The 17499-nt window shown below is 64.5% G+C and overlaps 1 protein-coding gene across 1 annotated transcript in view; it reads left to right on the top strand.

Annotated features, from left to right (window-relative positions):
* Nucleotides 1–17499, top strand: part of MACROD1 (mono-ADP ribosylhydrolase 1) — a 141877-nt gene that overhangs the window by 124038 nt on the left and 340 nt on the right. Inside the window, 6 exon segments of the mRNA XM_059145489.1 lie at nt 3963–3992; nt 15824–15940; nt 16428–16549; nt 16705–16735; nt 16926–16999; nt 17294–17375. Of these exon segments, the coding sequence (XP_059001472.1) occupies nt 3963–3992; nt 15824–15940; nt 16428–16549; nt 16705–16735; nt 16926–16999; nt 17294–17375 (456 nt within the window).

The following is a 17499-nucleotide window of genomic DNA, read 5'->3' as shown; positions in this document are numbered from 1 at the left end:
CTCAGTGACCACACGCCAGCCCCTGATGTGGTGGGCCAGATGCTGGGGCCCAAACTGGGGAGCAACTCCACCCTGCCCCCCCAGGGGGGCACAAGGGCTGGGGGGCAGGGGAAGGGGCTGGGGCCCTTGGGGGAGGTGCCCTGGGCCTGAGAAGGGTGGAATGACCGCCTGGGCAAGTGCCCTGCATGAGGGGCAGGTGGGGGGCAGGGAGGGGCAGGCAGAATATACCGGGGAGAGGGTGATGTCCCCGGGGACCCTCAGCCCCTACCCTGGTGGGCCCCTGTCAGGGGACAGAGCATTTGGCAGTGACTGGCATCAAGGGGTGTGGACCTCATTTCTACCCCAAGGTCACGGGCTCAGTGCCGAGGCTCAGAGCTAGTTAATGACGCCCCGTGGAGCACGGTGCACGCGTGTCTGTGAGTGGGGGATGAGGCAGGGCTGGGCCACCGCTCCTTGCCGTGGCGACCCGTAAGCAGACAGGGTGGCAGCCCTGGGGAAAGGCACCCCCAGCCCCCAGGGTGCATGCTGTGGCCTGGCAACCGCCCCCCTCTACCTCACCCTCACCAAAGCCGGAGCAGGCCTCATGCCCCTTCCCCAAGTCCCGGGCAATGCCGCTTAGGAGCTCAGAGACCCCTGCTTCGCTGGGCCATATTGGGGTCCCTGGGGTGGGGCCAGGTCACGACCCCTGGCTTCAGTTGGAAGCCCCGTGCTTGTCTCCGCAGCTCGCGGCTACTCGCCCGCCACCATGTCTCAGCAAGACGGTGTTGGGAACACACAGGGAGCGCGTGGGGTCAAGAAGGATGATGCTGGGGCGTCGGCGGCTCCGGCAGTGAAGCCTGCAGCTCTTGATCTCAGGGTTGTGAGTTCGAGTCCCACACTGGGTGTAGAGATTACTTTAAAAAATTAGTATTTAGGGACGCCTGGGTGGCTCAGTTGGTTAAGCAGCTGCCTTCGGCTCAGGTCATGATCCCGGCGTCCTGGGATCGAGTCCCACATCGGGCTCCTTGCTCCGCGGGGAGCCTGCTTCTCCCTCTGACTCTGCCTTCCACTCTGTCTGCCTGTGCTCGCTCTCACTCTCTCTCTCTCTTACAAATAAATAAATAAAATCTTTAAAAAAAAAATAAAAAATAAAAAATAAAAAATAAAAAATTAGTATTTAAAAAGAAACAGAAGGGGGGCACCTGGGTGGCTCAGTGGGTTAAGCCGCTGCCTTCAGCTCAGGTCATGATCTCAGGGGCCTGGGATCGAGTCCCGCATCGGGCTCTCTGCTCGGCGGGGAGCCTGCTTCCTCCCTCTCTCTCTCTCTGCCTGCCTCTGCCTCCTTGTGATCTTTCTCTGTCAAATAAATAAATAAAATCTAAAAAAAAAAAAAAAGAAAGAAACAGAAGGAGAAGAAGAAGGCACGCTGACAACCAGCCATCCTGGGTCAGAGGCCTCCCCTCCCTTCCCCATCCCTCTGTGAACCTGTTTTCTCATCTGAAAAATGGGCTCATGACCAGTTGTGATTTAGAACTGAAGGGAGCATGGTGGGGACAGCAGGAGGAGGAGGAGCCGGAGACTGTCAGCCTAGTGGGCTGGAGGAAGGGGACACGCAGACCAGCCTCATACGTGGGACACACAAGCTAGTGACCAGGTCCTCTGGGTAGCCCAAGACTGAGACCCAGCGCCTGCCTGTTCCCACCTGGGACAGGTGACACGACCTGGCCACCTGCTTGCCCTTCTTCGGGCTCAGCCCGGTGAAATCCTTTCCGCCCCGATCACGTCCCCCCACTCAGCCCTCCGGTGCTCCTGGCCTGGTGGACATCGGGGCAGCTCACCTCATCCCCGACCTGGGCAGACCAACATGGGGTGGGGTTCAAGGGAAACCAGACGGCGGTAGGGTAGGTCCCTTCCAACAGGGGCCTGCAGAACGGCAGGTCAGCGCCCCTTCCCCTCCCGCCCCTTCGAGGCTCGCTGCCAACACATTTGGCACCGAGTCCCCTGTGAGCGGGAGCCAGCTCGTTTGCGGCCGGTGTTAATTAAGAGAGAGAGGTGACGGGGGGGAGGTGGGGAGAGGCCCTGGAGGGCAGCTTCCGACAGCTGCCAGCACTGCTCTGGGCCAACCCCAGATGCCCAGGCCTCCCTTGCTGGCTCCAGGGCAGGGCTGTCCCCAGGTCCGGCCCCCTCTCACTACAGCCCGACCCTTGGGGTGGGGTTGGGGTTGGGGGGGGGGGCAAGTCCAGACTGCGTCTGAAGGGCCGCAGTGTGGAAGAGTCGGGCCCAGGCCCAGCTGGGGTTGGGGGCGGGGACGGCAGTGACCCTCCCTGAGCTGCCCTCGAAGTCGGCCTGCCTTACAGCTTGGCTACAGCCAGACCCGGTTCATGTCCTGCCACCCCCACGATGCCCCTCAGCCCCCAGCCTCAGGCTTCTCATCTGTAAAATGGGAGCCTCGCACCCCCGTGGCACCCTGCTGGGATTGTTAAATGGGATCATGTGTGCGAAGCACTCAATCTGTGCCCAGCCGAGGGTCCTCACCGCCCGCCGGGATGGAGCTTTCCGGGGGCCCCAGGGTCCTCCAGGGCCCTGTAGGAGCCCGCCTGCCCGCATCTGCCCGGCGGTCCCTGCCTGGTCCTCCTCTGGCGGGGGCTCTGGGTCCCACCCGCCTCCAGGCCTGCTCGGCCGGCCTTCCTCCCGCCTTCCCCGCAGCCCCCAGCCCTGCTGTGGGAGCACCCGGCCGCTCCTCGCCTCTCCATCTTAATTAGCTGCTTGTATTAATCTCGCAAGTAACGTGGCAACTTGCAGCCCTGGGTTTTCGGGCTGTGGAATTAATTATTCCCCAAGCGAAGAGCTGTCAGCTCTGGGAGACCAGGCGCTCAGAGCCGCCCGACACCACTTAGCAGGGTCCACGGTGTCTGCACGGAACCCCGGGCGGGAGGACGGGCCTGCCCCGAAGGGGCCCCCACCCCTGGCCCCAGGCTCTGCTCCCTGTGCTCCTCCCGCAGAGGGGTGGCACCGGGACCCCAGAAGGTAGTTGGGGTGCGGGGTCTGTGGAGGAGCAGCAGGCCCCACCTGGGAGCCTGGACTCCAGGGTCCAGAGGAGCTGAGGCACAGCGGGTCCCCCACCTGGGCAGCACCTGTCCTGTCTCGCCCATCACTTCCCCTCACTGGCCCCAGCAGTGAGCGCCGAGGCAGCTGCAAGGCCAGGAGCCAGAGCCCGGCTGGTGAGGGGCCCTGACTTGCGGGCCGAGCAGCTGCCAGCTTCGCTTTGCCCTCCCGTCAGCCCCATGGAGAAGCAGGAGGGGGCTGCAGGCCAAGCAGAGCGAGATGGACAGGTCAGCCCCAGCGCTCTGGCCCCGGGGAGGGGGCTGGAGCTGAGGACCCCTCTCTCTGCCTTGGCCTTCACGCCAACCCTGGGAGATTCCCCGGGGGGGAAACTGAGGCACAGAGCAAGGAGTCTCTAGTCGGCCATTTGCTGATCCAGCTTCGGTTCCAGTGCCAGGGCTCTGTGCCCTCTCCGTGCTGCCCCCGGGATGGGGTCCCTGCAGTCTGTTGGGTGCCCCAGCCCTGGTTCACGGGCTCATGTTCTTACACCCACCCCTACCCCCTCCCCACCCCCACACTCGTTCCCTGGGCAGTACTCAGTACAGGTGCACAGAGATTTCTAGTGGCTTCCAGCTGTGTCCTGCGAGCTCCAAAGCCAGGGACCAGGCCTGGCACAGATGGGCCTCGCGAGACACTGGGTCACCAGAGTGAATGAATGAAAGGATACACGTGGCCACAGGTCTGCGGCCGCTCCAGACCCCGCACAGGGCTGTTTCCGGGGTGAGCAGCTGGGCCCCCTCCACCCTGCAAACCCCGGGCCCAGCAGGAGAGGGAGACCCCGCCTCCCCCCTTCTCTGCCCCCCACCTCCCCTCTCTCTCCACGAGCTGCTGGCCCACCAGCTACTCCCCAGCTGACTGGCCTTTCTCTCTCTCTCTTGCAGCCAACAGCTCCCTGCTCGGAGGCGGCGGCGGTAAGTGGGCTCTTCTGTGGCTGGGGGGTGGTGGGGGTGGGGGTTGTAGAGGGGTACATGGGCCTGGGGGTTGGGTTCCTGAAATCTCTCCTTGCATGGCTGCTTCTCTCCTCTGGGCCTCCTTGCCCATCGTGCCCAGCCATGCGCCTGCCCCCCACAGCCCTCCCCATCACCCCTACTGTGCGCCCACCCCCATTTCTCCATCTCTGACCTTTTCTGACACCCACCCCCTCGGCCAAGCCTGGCCTGCCATTGCTGGGGACAACACCAGAGCCCTGGATGGTGGGCCTGGCCCCACTCGCTACCGGGGGACCCAGCAGGTCCCCAAGCTCTGAAGAAAGAGGCCTCCTGGTCTGCACCTGGGGGACTGGGGGTCGCAGCGTGGCCAGACATGTGAGGGTTAAAGAGACGAGGCCTAGGACTGGAGGCTGCAGTGTGGGAGGGAAAGCCCAGCCCTTCGGCTCCAGTTTTCCCACCTGGGCACGCAAGCCCATCTGCTCCACTCTGATGACCTCGGAGGGCGGCCCTACAGCCAGGAGAAGGCCTCTCGAAGTCAGGGAGCGCTCTGCGGGCTGTGAGGCCCCCCCAGAAGGCGCGTGTGTGTTCACTGTGGCTCCCCACCACCAAGCAGGGGCTCCAGCAGCACCAGGTGGGCAAGTTAGGAAGAGCAGGGTGGGCCCAGCCTGCAGGGGCGCGGCCAAGGTGGGCCCAGTCCCTGCTCCTGCCTCCCCCACCCCATGCCCGCCTCCCCTGGGGAGCCCTGCCCGGGCGGGCCACACCAGCCCCTGGTTCCCGGGCCCCTCAGCCCCCACCGGCTGGGCCGCCCGCTGTCGGCACAGGCGGCAGCATGATTGGTGAGCTGGGGGGCAAGGGTTAATGCGCCGTCGGATAAATCCCTGGGGCCGTGTTTACGGCAGCAGTGGCGGGGGCCCAGGCCAGGTTTTAAAAGGGGGAAAAATAAAAGGGCCATTGAGGTCAGGAATAAATAAGAACAGTGCTAAGAGCTGTCGGTGACCGGCCAGGATGCAGGACGCGTGGCGGGGGGTCTGTTTGTGGCTCGAGAGCTTTTTTCTCTCCCTCCCCCGCTTCTCCTCCACTGGCCCTGTGGAGGTCACAGCTATCCCGGAGGCCTCACGGAGTGCCGGGCTTCACTGGGGCTGGGGGTCCAGCCAGGACCTTTTGCTGAGGCCTGTCCCTTTTGCAGGACGCAGGGGCTGTGGCTGATTTGCCACCTGCTGTGCTCTGCCTTCAGACATTCCCCCAGGGACTGAGCACCTAGCACCCACCGCGTGCTGGGACCCGAGCAGGGTGCCAGACCAGAGGGGCCTGGTCCCTGCCCTCCCTGAGCTCACAGGTCAGATGAGACCCCCACCCCCACCCCCCGCGTGCTCTGTGCGATGGCGGAGCAGGGCTCTTGGAAGGAGGTGGCGCCTACACTGGGACCTGAGGGATGGCTGGAAGGCAGCCAGCAAAGAGCCACGGGAAGGGTGTGCTGTCCAGAGGGAAAAGCATGGGTGAAGCCCAGAGTGAGGGAAAACATGGGGCATTTGGGGAGACTCAGAAGATTGGAGCCATCGCAGCCCCCACAAGGGGAGAGGAGGCCGGAGCCTCCCGGTGCCCGTGGGGAGCTGGAGTTGTAGCCTTGCCCTTCTGGGAGACAAAAGACCACAAAAAGCTGTGGGCCTTTTAAATCCTAAGTCAGGTCATTATTACCCCTCTTCTGCTCAAAACTCTGCCAGGGCTCTCCCCTCACTCAGAGCCAAGGCCAAGTTCTTAGGGCCCCAGCCACCTGCCAGACTCCCTGCCACTGGCCAGCCCTCCCTCCCCGGGCACTAGCCTCCCTGCTGCCCCTGCCCCAGGCCTGCGCACCCGCTGTCCCCTCGCCTCAGAACCCTCTTCCCCAGCTGCGGCCCGCGGCCTCTCCCTTTGCCTCTGGCCCATGGGCTCGCCACCCTCTCGGGGCGGCCCTCCCTGACCCTCCTTGAAACCGCAGCTGCCTGTGCCTACCGCCGCTGCCGCCTGCCTTCCCTACCCCAGCCCTCCCCGGAGCTGCTGTCTCCCAGCGCCCCGCGTGCCCTGTAACTCACTTGTCGCCGTCACTGCTGATCGGCTCTTGCCCCTCTGAGAACAAAGCTCCGGAGGGCACTGCTGGGTCTCCAGCAGCTAGACCTGGGTCTGACGCCTGTGGCAGGTGCTCAGTGAAAGGGTTGTTGAGTGAATGAATGAACTGCAGACAGGCAGGGATGGCCCGCTTTCCGCGAAGGACTTGCTGGGGAGGGCAGTGGGAGCCACTGAGGGTTTCGGCAGGGCAGGGAGGGGCTCAGCTGTGGCCTGGCGACCTCCCTCTGAGAGGTCAAAGAGCACCTGTTCTGGCCAGACTGAGTGGGGAGGTACGGAGGGGTCCTCCAGCTCCCCTTCCGGCAGCGCTGGCCCCAGGGGCTGCCTGCCTGCGGCAGAGATGGATGGGGTGGGCCGGGACCCAGGAGGAAGTGGGCCTGGAGTCCAGCCTTTTAACGCCGGCCGAGATTTATGGAGCCGCCGCAAGAGCTCGCTGGGGCTGTCACTCTGCTAATGTGATTGGAACAAGGTGGAGGTGGCAGGGAGGGGACCGCGGGCGGGGCGAGGCTGGGGCTTGGGGGCCTGGAGCCTGCCTAGGGCTGGAGCCCAGATGGTCCCAGCCCTCTGAGATATCCTCTGCCCTTCGTGTCTGCCGCCTGTGCCCCCCGCTGCTCTATCCAGCCTTAACCTCCCCCTGACTGCCTGGGTGGGAGCCACCGGCAGCAGGAGCAAGGACTTGGTGGCCCAGGTTCCCACCTGGCTCTACCCAGACCCCGCATCTGTCTTCCCACGGGGTCACCTGAGGCTTCTCCCTCTCTTCCTGTGTCCAACCCCACGGGGGTTCAGCCTCTGCTCACTCCCCGCCCTCCTGTCCCCACCCCTCCACCTGCCCCCACCACCCACCAATCTACCCCCAACTCCTCTGTCTACCCCCACCACCCATCTGTCTTCCTTCCCCATCAACCACGTGCCTCCCGCCACCTGTCCACCCACCTACACCGTCAGCACCCCCATCCCCCTGCCCCCCCCATCCACGCAAGCATCAGGCAAGGGTGGCCTGCTCCAGCCACTCGGAGTTGGGCTGCAGGCCCCAGCCGACCCTCTCCCCCTGCTCTGTGGCTTTTTCCGGAGCACAGATTCCCCTTTTAGTGGAAAGGTTCGGTCTTATCGCTTATCTCCCCACTAGAGCGCACAAGAACGCGCTCTCCTCAGGACTGGTTCTAGGGGGTTCCAAGCCCATTTATGGGCGGGCTGTTGCACTCTCTGTATGTGGGGCCCTTCCCTGAGAGCCAGCAGCGAGCCGAGCTGGCACACAGGTCCCACAGCCCTGCCCTGGGGTGGTGGGGAAGAGAGGGACAGCAGGCAGGAATGGGGGGAGGTAGAGTTAGGGGGTGGGGACAGCAGTGACTCAGGAGGAGGCCTGGGGCCTGGCCTGCAGGGCGTTGGTGAAGGGAGCCCAGTGAGTCTCTGGGAAGCCCCTCGACTCCGCCCTCACCCTCATTCCTCTCCAGGGCTCTCTCTGAGTGTGGGTGGCGGTGGGGACTCAGGGCTCCTCGGCTTTGTCCTCAGAGAGACGCAGTGCAGTTCGGTAGGAGGCTGCCCAGCAGAGGGGGCATCTGATTCAGGCCCTGAAGGGTGAATAGGAGTTCGATGTGCAAGGAGGTGTGGCGAGGCCCCGCGGAGCGCTGGCAGGTGCACTGGGGAGACTGGGTGGGCTCGGCCCACCTACCCACTAGACCCTCAGTCCCCGGACCTCGGGAGGCCACGCCTGCTTCCCCGCCTCCTTCCTGAAGAGACTTTCACTGGCTCGAGTATATTTTTAAAAAACAGACCGCTCTCCTATTGTATGGTAAGAAGGGAGGCGGGCCCTAAATCAGGATGGGAATCGACAGGGCCCTGACGCGTGTCTCTCCTGTTTATTAGGACTGAAATGTTTACTTGGCGATAAGGAGCCGGCTTTCTCGCGGAGATTTGTGCGCTCTTTTTCAATTACCCCTCGTCTTTCTCTGCCACTTTTGCACTAAAGGGATAATAAATGTATCAGAGCGTTTCAATTATTCATCTAAATCATGACTGCGCCTGCCACGGCCAAGCTTTAGTGACAGATTAATTCAGGGCCGCCTTCTGCTCACGCGGCCGCCATCTCTGCTCTCGCCTGGCCGGCTCCCCGAAGGGCTGGTCCCCTCCGTGCCTGCTCACTGCCAACAAGAGCTCCGTGGCCTCAGCAAATCGGCAGCAGACAGCCCTGGCCCCACCGCGGCCCGGCTGCCCACCTTCCCGCCTGCTGGGCCCCCTGCAGCCCCGATTCCTGTGCCCACACCTGACCCTGGGCACACGGCTCCTTCAGCCCTCTGTCCTGGCACAGGGCCTTTGCATGTGCTGCTCCTGGACCTAAGGCTCCTCTGCCTCCCACCACAACCGTCCTGCCTCCTTACCTTGACGGCAGGGCAGCCCCTCCCACCACCACCCCCCTCTGTCCTACTCCATTTACTAATGCCCTGCCATCGTCCTGGGTGGCACCTCATGGGCTGGCATTCTGTTACCCGTGGTCATCAGACTCCCATTTTTGTGGTTATTTCAGTACCAAATACCTCCCTGTCCGACTCTGCTCCGACGGGACATGCACGGGGTGTCTGTCTATCCACCTCCTGGCCAAGGTTAGGTGCTCAGGGCTGACCTGTGTGCAGACCAGCTGTGCCCAAGGGCCCCGCTCACCCAGCCTGGGCACCTGGGCACGTGTTCACAGCCCAGCCCTGGCCCCCGGCGGCGGCTTGAGGAAAGCCCACCACCCCGGGGCCCACCTTCTCCTCACCACACTGAGGCCCTGGCCTGGGCTGTGGCCCCAGCCCCTTTCCTCTCTCCTATCTCTCCTATCTCTCACGTTTTCTTTCTGTCTCTGTCTCTCTGCTTCTGTCTCTGCCTATCTCTGCCTCTATCTTTCCCTGTCTCTGCCCCTGTCTCTCTTTCTGTCTTTGCCTCTGTCGCTGTGTCTCTGTGTCTCTCTGTCTCTGTCTCTCTGTCTCTCCCAGCCACAGGGCGTCTCTGGCCCGCTCCCCGTTTCTCTCGCTCGCCTGCCCGCTCCCCATTTCTCATCCTCTCGCTCTCTCTTCCTCCCTGCTCTCTCCCCGCTCCCGCTGGCTCCCTCTGCTCAGAGCCAGGCAGGCTCAGGGGATTAGCAAAGCCTCGGATGGGAGCTTCCAAGCATCATCAGGGCCTCCACTTCTGCCTAGTGGCTGCCCACGGCCTTAGTCACGGCGGGGCACAGTGGTCAGACGGGGTGGCCTCCGTACCCTGCCTGGAAGGGGCTGGACTCAGGGGAAGTAGGGGCCCCAAGGGCTGAGCACCCAGTCCCCAAACCAGTCTGGAGCCCCGCTGTGTGCCAGGTGGGGGTTGGGGGAGAGGCTGGTCTGTGGGGGGGGGGCTTCTGGCCTGAGCCCAGCAGACCCCGCAGGAGCATTCCATGGGGAACAGCAAACCCACCCCCCCACCCCCCCAGCCCCGCCGCAGCCCCACACCAGAGGCTGTCCCAGGCCACGCCCTGCCCCTGCTCAAATTTCTCAGGGCTGCCATGGAAGCAGTTCTAGCTCCTTCTATGAGTCCCACAGTTGCAGCCCTCCCTGCCCCCTTCCCCCACCTCCCACTCCCCCTCACCCCCAGCCCACCCTGGACTCTCCCTGTGGCCCACCCATGCCTCTGCCTGAGGCCGCCTCCTCCAGCTTTCCAAAGCCCATTCTTTCTCATCACTCAGGGCTCTGTTCAGATGCCACCTCCTCAGGGGAGCCCTCCCAACTGCACACAGGGCCTGCCTGCTCCCACCCCCCTTTCCCTCTTGTCCAGCTCCATCTTCTCCCGCTTCAGGGCTTGCAGTGAGGTAGACCACCCCCCCATCCCCTCCCTGCATGGGGCCAGCAGCTGGCAGCCCCCCCACCCCGCAGCTGGGCAGGTGGGAGAGATGCAGAGGCCAGTCCTCTCCGGGGGAGGCTGGAGGGGACCCCAGCTTCACTTGGGGTGGAAGACTTCATTTCATGGGCTTGTGGAGATTGTGGGAGGTTGTAGGTAGGGGTGAGGGAGTGACGTGTCCTTCCCCAAGAAAAGACCCCAGGCGTCTCTGCCCCAGCCCAGGTGGCAATGGCGTCGTGAGCAGCAGCATGCCTGGACTGAGCGCTCAGGGTGCGGACCGGGCCTCGTGGAGCCTCTCCTGCAGGATCCCGGGGACCCTCAGCACAGCGCCGGGGTTTGGGGGTACCACTAACTGCTCCACTTTGCAGATGACAACCCTGAGGCACTGGGTCCTTGGAGGGAACCGTGCTCCCCACTCCTAGCCCTCCAAAGGCCTCCTCCCTGGGTAGGAGGGACAGGAGGTCTCAGGCCCCCCCAACCCAGTGGGGACTCTAGCAGAGGCCTCCGGGGCTCGCACCCCACCCTCAGCGGGCAAGATGCTGCCAGGCCCCTTCCTGCAGCTGCCGTGGGGATTTTAATAACGGGAGTGATTTTTGCATGATGAATGAGACGCCGCCTTTGTGTATGTAATGAAGCCTAATGTTTCCAAATCCCCATTTAAGGAGTTGATCTCACCCGGTAATGAACTTCGCATCACATCTTGGAGCTCTTGTCCATCCATCTTCTCCCTGGGGTGCCCACCGGCCTTGGCACCACAAGGGTGGGGTCTGGCCAAGGTGGGCTCTGTCTCCCCCAATAGGCCAAGCCTCACAGAACAGGGGCCAGTGCAGGCTTGTGGATCCCGTGAGCGGGGCTGTGGGCAGAGGCCGGAGGTGGTTCTGGCAATGGGCATCCCATGGGTTCATGGCTCCCGAGGCTCAGCTGGGGCCCAGGACGAGGCTGGAGGCCGGGGATGGAGAGTGTAGGGTGGACAGAGGGAGGAGGGGGCTCCGTGCCCCTGGGCTAGGTCATTTCTCCGGGCTTTCTGGCTCGGCTTGTCTTCCTCAGGGTCTGGGGCTTGGAGACATCCCAGCGGCTTAGGCATCTGTCCCTGACCCCACTGGTACCCTCTCGGGGACTCAGTTTCCCCAGCCACTCAGTTCTCTCAGCCCTGGCCTTTGGGATCTCTCTGGAGGTGGTGGGGGCCTGGGGAGCCACTGAAGGCTAGACCCAGGCTGGTTGGTGGCAGGGGGCCTTTCCTCAGGCTGGGCTTCAGGGGGACCTTCAGGGGACCTTCAGGGGGAGGTGTCTGGGTTGGGAGTGGTCCCTAAGGCCCAGACCCAGGTGGCTTCCTGCGCTTAAGAGGCGGGCCCCTCCCCCAGCCCCCTCAGGCCTCAAGCTCATCCCCAGCGCCCCAGCCCTCTCTGCCCAGGGCTTTCTCAGTAACATCTCCCACCAGCAGCACATCTGTCCCTGGGGCAAAAGAGGCCCCCAAGAGCCTGCTGGGCAGAGCAGCCTTCTGCCTACAGGGTGGGTGACTGGGACTAGGTCTCCCCCGCCCCACCTGGAAGACAAGTGACCCAGGGGGACCATGTGAGAAAGTGCAGGGCATTTTGATGCGTCTCTCACTGAATCCTCAGCCGAATGGGGAAGGAGGTCCTGTTACCTGGTAGAGTGGAGACACACGGAGGGGAAGTGACTTGCCCAAAGCCATCAGCAGGCTTGTAGGTGGGATTTCTGGGAAAAGAAATCCCAGAAGGGGGCACTCAGGGGGCCAGACCCACAGGGCAGCGGGGGGGTGGGGGGGAATGGGGGATCCGACCCAGGGCCTGGGGTCTCTTGCCCCCTGGCAGGGACATAACTGCCCCCCCTCCCCCAGGCCACAGGCAGCCTCCTGTTCCTGTAAATAATTAATTAGCCCCTGCTTGCTTGTTTGTTTAGCGTGAGGAATGCTCCCCCACTGAGACGCATTTATTGCTGAATAAATTTAAATATCTAATCTTCCCTTCATGAATATTACAGCACCCTAATAGCGGCCAACCTCTCCTAAGCGCCTTGGCAAATGGCCCCCACAGGACCCTGCCTGCCGTCAGCCTCTGTGGGCTCTGGGGGGGTCTGGCTCTAGCCCCTGCCCACTCCCGGGGCCCTCCTGACCCCCTCCAACCTCCTAGGAAGGGGCAGGGTGTGAGCTGAGCAACCCCCAGGCCCCTTGCAGGTGCAGAGGCCACACAGCAGGGTGGAGGGGGGCGGGTTGGGGGAACCCAGGAGGGCTGTGGTGGGCTCTGCAGGGGCCTTCCGAAGGGCCAGGAAGGGCAGGGTCAGAGATGGGGAGGTGGTGTGGGGGACAGACAGGGCCCCCAGACCCCATCTGACGTGCACAGGCCAGGACAGAAGAGGTCCAGGAGGCAGGTGGACGATCTCCAAGGCAGCCTTGCTGGACAGAGGTGGCTGATGGTCAGCTGCGTGGGGGGCGCTGAGACCCCCAACCACGGGGCAACCAGAGCCCCAAAGTCTCTCCATTGGGAAGGTGATGTGTTACTGTGAAGAGGGGGACGGGGCCCCACTGCAGGAAAGAGCGGTGTGCAGACAGCAGACTGAGTTTGGGCGAAGAGGGATGGGGGAGCCAGGATGGGAGGGAGGTTGGGGGGTGCGTGGAGAAAGCCTTCTGCGTTCCTAGAGGAAGTAGAGCAGTCCAGCTGTGTGACCCTGGGCAAGTCTTTCATCTTCTCTGTGCCTCGTGTGGTCTTCTGTAAAGCAGGGAAAATAGTAACACTTCCTAGGGTGGCTGGCAGGACCGACAAGGGGGGATGTGACCCGCTGAGCCCCCAGAGGCGCTGTGGGAGAGGCTGTGTGGGCTGGGACTCAGGATCCAGAGCTTGGAGCCTGGAGTGGGAGCGGGGGCGGGGGGCGGCAGGGGGCGCTGGGGGAGGAGGCTGAGTGGCCCTTACAGCAGGCTGGTGGGGAAGGACCAGCAGAGACGACCGACACCCCCCCCACCCCCCCACCCCCCCCCACCCCCCCCACCCCCCGCTGCACATGGTTCTATCTCCCGGTGGGGGGGATGCAGGTTTTCTGCTGACTTGGGATGGAGCAGGAGTTGAGTTGGAGGATGGAGTTTTGTTAGGATGTGGCTGAAGGTCCCCGGGAAGGGATCAAGGGTAAACTGGTGTGAATTGGGGTCACCACCTTCCCACCAGGTCGCCCCCCGGGGTCAGGTGGCTGGCGATGGGAGAGGAGAACGTCTCCCTTGGAAGAGACCCCGGGAAGGCATGTCCTGCAGGTTCTAGGGTTCTGCTTCCCGCCATGCAAGAGTCAGGACAGGGCCTAGGAAGCAGAGCCCTGGGGGGCTACGGTTCACACGGGGAGACAGGTCGGGGCTACCCTTTGCGCCTGTGGCTAAGAACAGCAGGCTGTGGAGCTCTCTGGCCCTTGGAGACCGTGGATCGGTGGAGCCACCAGGCTGGTGTGTGGACAGGGAGGGGCCCAGGAGTGGGGGGGGGTGTCTGTGCTCCACCTTGTTGGGGAAGGGGAGGGTGGCAGGGCTGGGGCCCAGAGCCTGTCCCTCATCTCTGCCTGGGCTGGGGGGGGGGCGGAGGGGGCGGGGAACAGATCCCCTAGGCACTGGCATGGCAGTCCCGAGCCCTGCCCTTGGCCTGGACCGTGGTGCAGGGGGTGAGGGTGCTCTGGCCCAAGGCTTCCTCGAGCTTGGATTCCCTCCGCCCCTTCATGCTCCTAGGTCAGTCCCAAGGGCCTGTTTCCCTGCAGGAAACATTAAGTCCCTGCAACACAGAGGGCGCCGAGCTTCACTTCCGCACAGTGTCTACAGCAGGCCAAGGGCGCCTGCAGGGTGGACAGCACCAGGAGGTGGCAGGCAGCCCGGTGTCAAGTGGCTGACACAGCTGGGGCAGGGTGGGGAGGCCCCAGGGAGTGGAGGCTGAGACCCGTGCCTTTGCTTACCACCGCCCCAAGCCCTGGATGCCTGGACCCCACCTCCCCTCACTCCCAGGAATACACACCCGGAGCACATTCTCCTGCTATCACACTGCCCTAACAGCCAACACACACATGTCACCTTCACCCGTGCCCTAAGCCCCTTACAGAAATTAACTTGCTTAATCCTTCCCAAAGCCCTGGGAGATAGATGTCTACTATTAGCCCATTTTACAGATGGGGCCGCTGAGAACCAGAGAAGTTAAGTAATATGTTCTAGGCCACATATCTGTGACTGGCAGAGCCGGGGCTGGAACCCAGGCTGCCCAGCTCCCCAGGCCCCGCTGTTGGACGCGCAAGCCAGGAGTCACCTGGCGCCTCACCCAGAATGGGGCCCACCACGCAGGGACACTGTATAATGCAGGCTGAGCACCACCTGGACTCAGAGCTCAGGGGCCCTGCCTTGGTCCCACTCTCCGCCCCCTCAGACAGCTGGGGCTGCCTTTACCCATCCCTGCACAGGAGAGGAGGGGATAGGGTCCTACCCCAGACCCCTCCCAGGGCTCTCCCAACTCCGCTACCCTATCCATCCCCCACCCCACCCCCGCGGGATGCTCTGGGAAATCGCCTGGTGCGGCTCCAAGTGAAGTCACAAAATTAGGTTTAATTGGGCCCCACAGGGCACAAAAGAAAAGAGAAGAAAGAGGGGGTGGTCCAGCTGGTGTCCCTGGACCTGGGCCAAGACACTGGGGGTGGGGCTGGGATGAAGGAGGAAGGGCCTTGGTTTGCGCATCTGCAAAATGGAGAAATGGGGGTTCTATCCTGCCGCTGGGCATGGTGAGCGCAGGCAGCCAGAGCCCAAGGAGCTCCTGATAGGAGCCTGAGGTGCCCCGGGAGCTAGGGAGCCGCCGGAGGTGGGTCACGTTCTCCTGGCCAGGGTGCCAACCCCTCCCCGGAGGTGGGGTCGCTGTGGCTGTTTTCCAGATGAGGCGTGGACGCCCAGCGGAAAGGACTCGCCGGGGTGCCCCACTGGCACAGCGGACTCGAGCCTCGCCTGGCCTTGCCCGCCAGGGCTGCTCGGGCTGTGGCGCCTGAGTGAGATCGGGCTGAAGGAGCGTCTCCTCCGCGCCTCCCGCCGGGCCCGAGGTGTTTATCTGGGCCCGCGTCCCCAGGGTCGCTGCCTATTGAGGCTGCGGAGCCGCCCTCAGATAAACAAGCCCAGGCCCGCCGCAATTAAGCCGGATGCTCTAACGAGGCAACTCGCTAACGAGCAGGGGCGCGCTCCCGGATCCACCTGCGCTCCCCGGATCCGCGGCCCCGTCCACCTCCCCGCGTGGCGCACGGAAGGGGCTGGAAGACCCAGGCTCCAGGCCCCGACCGCATCTGCCATTTGTAACTGGGTGACCCCAGGTTCTTCATCTGTGAAGTGGGTCCTGGACGCGGCCCGGAGGGGTCGCCTTGCGATCGGGTGCGCGGTGCCTGTCGGCATCCCCGGGCTTCTTGGGCGGAGGCGGCCCCTGGTCGCGGGCCCCACGGTGGGGCATCCGGGCCAGAGCCGGAAGATCGGCCTTCCCCTTGGCCAGACACCCTAGCCTGCTGCCGCGGACCCGCCTAACGGAGCCACTCCGGCAGGGGGAGGCCCCCGCCCCGCGCGCGCACCTGCCGCGCGGCGGGGAATGAGCAGGGTGGGCCGGGCGCGCCCCCTGCCGGCCGCCCCGCGCCGCTTCCCTCCCGGATCCGCCGCCGCCTGCCTCGGCGCCTTGGCCTCTCCAGATGTGGAACAAGTGGGGGCGGCGGGTATTGCCGGCGGCTGGAGGCCGCGGGAGGAGGCGCGGGGCCCGGTGAGTCCTGGCACAGCCGAGAGGATTGGAGTATTCTGTGCTCGGGCCTCTGCCTTCTCTTCTGTAAAAGGGGCTCAGGCGTGATGCGGGGAGCCCCAGGGCTCACTGCCCCCTGCCCCACAGTGGACGGCTGCATCCACCGCGCCGCCGGACCCCTGCTCACTGACGAGTGCCGGACCCTGCAGAGCTGTGAGACCGGCAAGGCCAAGATCACCGGCGGCTACCGGCTGCCGGCCAAGTGTGAGTCCCTACCCCATCCCCCACTCCTGTAGGGCGTAGACAGGGCAGTTTTTGGAGTTGCGGGGTTAGGGGAGCAGCCCCCACAGAATTGCTGGAGGCCCCCTCAGGGGTCACTGATTAACCTTTAGTGCCAGGAGCCGGCCCCCGCTCAAACCCACCGGGAAGCGGGTGGCGGGAGAGGAATGCGTGGAGCCGGGGAGGGGACGAGCTGAGGGAGCAGTACCTTCGCTCGCCCACTCTGCCCCACGTCTCAGCCGGGTCCGTACAGACGTGGTGAGGGCAGGGCGGACCTGCCAGTCACTATAGAAGAGAGCACTTGAGCTCGAGGGCACACCTGAGTCCCCGCATGGGTGGGGTCCTCCCCGGGGATTCTCAGAATTTGGGGAGAGGTCCTGTTTCCTGTGTCCTCCAGGCCCAGGCCGGCAGGGGGACTAAGCCTCTGACCCCGTGGACACCCCGGCCGGTCTGATCCCGTCGCCTCTCCTAGATGTCATCCACACGGTGGGACCCATCGCCCACGGAGAGCCCAGCGCCAGCCAGGCGGCGGAGCTCCGCAGCTGCTACCTGAGCAGCCTCGACCTGCTGCTGGAGCATCGGCTCCGCTCCGCGGTGAGGGGGCGGGGCTCCAGGCGGTGGGTGGGGGCGGCCTGGACCCTGGGCCCCCGGGAGGAGCCCCGCGCCACCCCCCACCCCGGCGACCGGCGGGAGGTGGGCGGAGAGTGACGCTGTCTCCAATTCCCTCTCACCTCCCGCGCCCGCTCCAGGCATTCCCCTGCATCTCCACCGGCGTTTTTGGTGAGTTGGGGGCGGTGCGTGGAGGGGGGGGGAGGTGTGGAAGGGGGCGGAGCGGGGCTAGGAAGTGGGTGGGCCCAGACGCTGGAAGGGACCCCGGCCGACGGGGGAAAGGGGTGGAGTTGGGCGGGTCCCAAGAGGGTGAGGGGGCGGGCCAGACCCTGGACTCACTCCCGCCCGGCGGGGTCCCCAGGTTACCCCAGCGAGGCAGCGGCGGAGGTAGTGCTGGCCACGCTGCGCGAGTGGCTGGAGCAACACAAGGACAAGGTGAGTCCTGGGCCCGGTCCAGGGGATCAGACAGGGGTGAGGGGGGTGCACCCCGGCTCCGCTAACCAGCCCTCGATGCAGCCCCTCCCCTTCCCTCGGACCAGTTTGCTCTCCTGAGCCCGGGCGGGGGCGGTCAAGCGCGGTGAACCGCGAAGCTTCGGTGAAGGGTCTGTGGGCACCTCCCCCACCCCCAGGAGCAAGGCAGGTGAAAACCTGCAGCGGTGGGGGCAGCAGTGAGGCCAGGCAGCCTGGGTGCGGGTGGCCCCCGCCAAGGCTAAGCCGGTCCTGGCGCAGGTGGACCGGCTCATCATCTGCGTGTTCCTGGAGAAGGACGAGAGCATCTACCTGCAGCGGCTCCCCCACTACTTCCCCGTGGGTGAGTAGCGCCCCCCCCCCCCCGCTCCCCCGCGCCCTCGCTGGCTCCACCCCCCCCCCCAGCCACCCCAGGCAGGCTCTCACTGTCCTCTGCCTTCCAGCCTAACCACCGGCCGCCCACCCTG

Source organism: Mustela lutreola, chromosome 1 (genome assembly GCF_030435805.1).
Source record: "Mustela lutreola isolate mMusLut2 chromosome 1, mMusLut2.pri, whole genome shotgun sequence".
Classification (NCBI taxonomy): domain Eukaryota; kingdom Metazoa; phylum Chordata; class Mammalia; order Carnivora; family Mustelidae; genus Mustela; species Mustela lutreola.
This window is presented reverse-complemented; position numbering and strand designations above follow the sequence as displayed.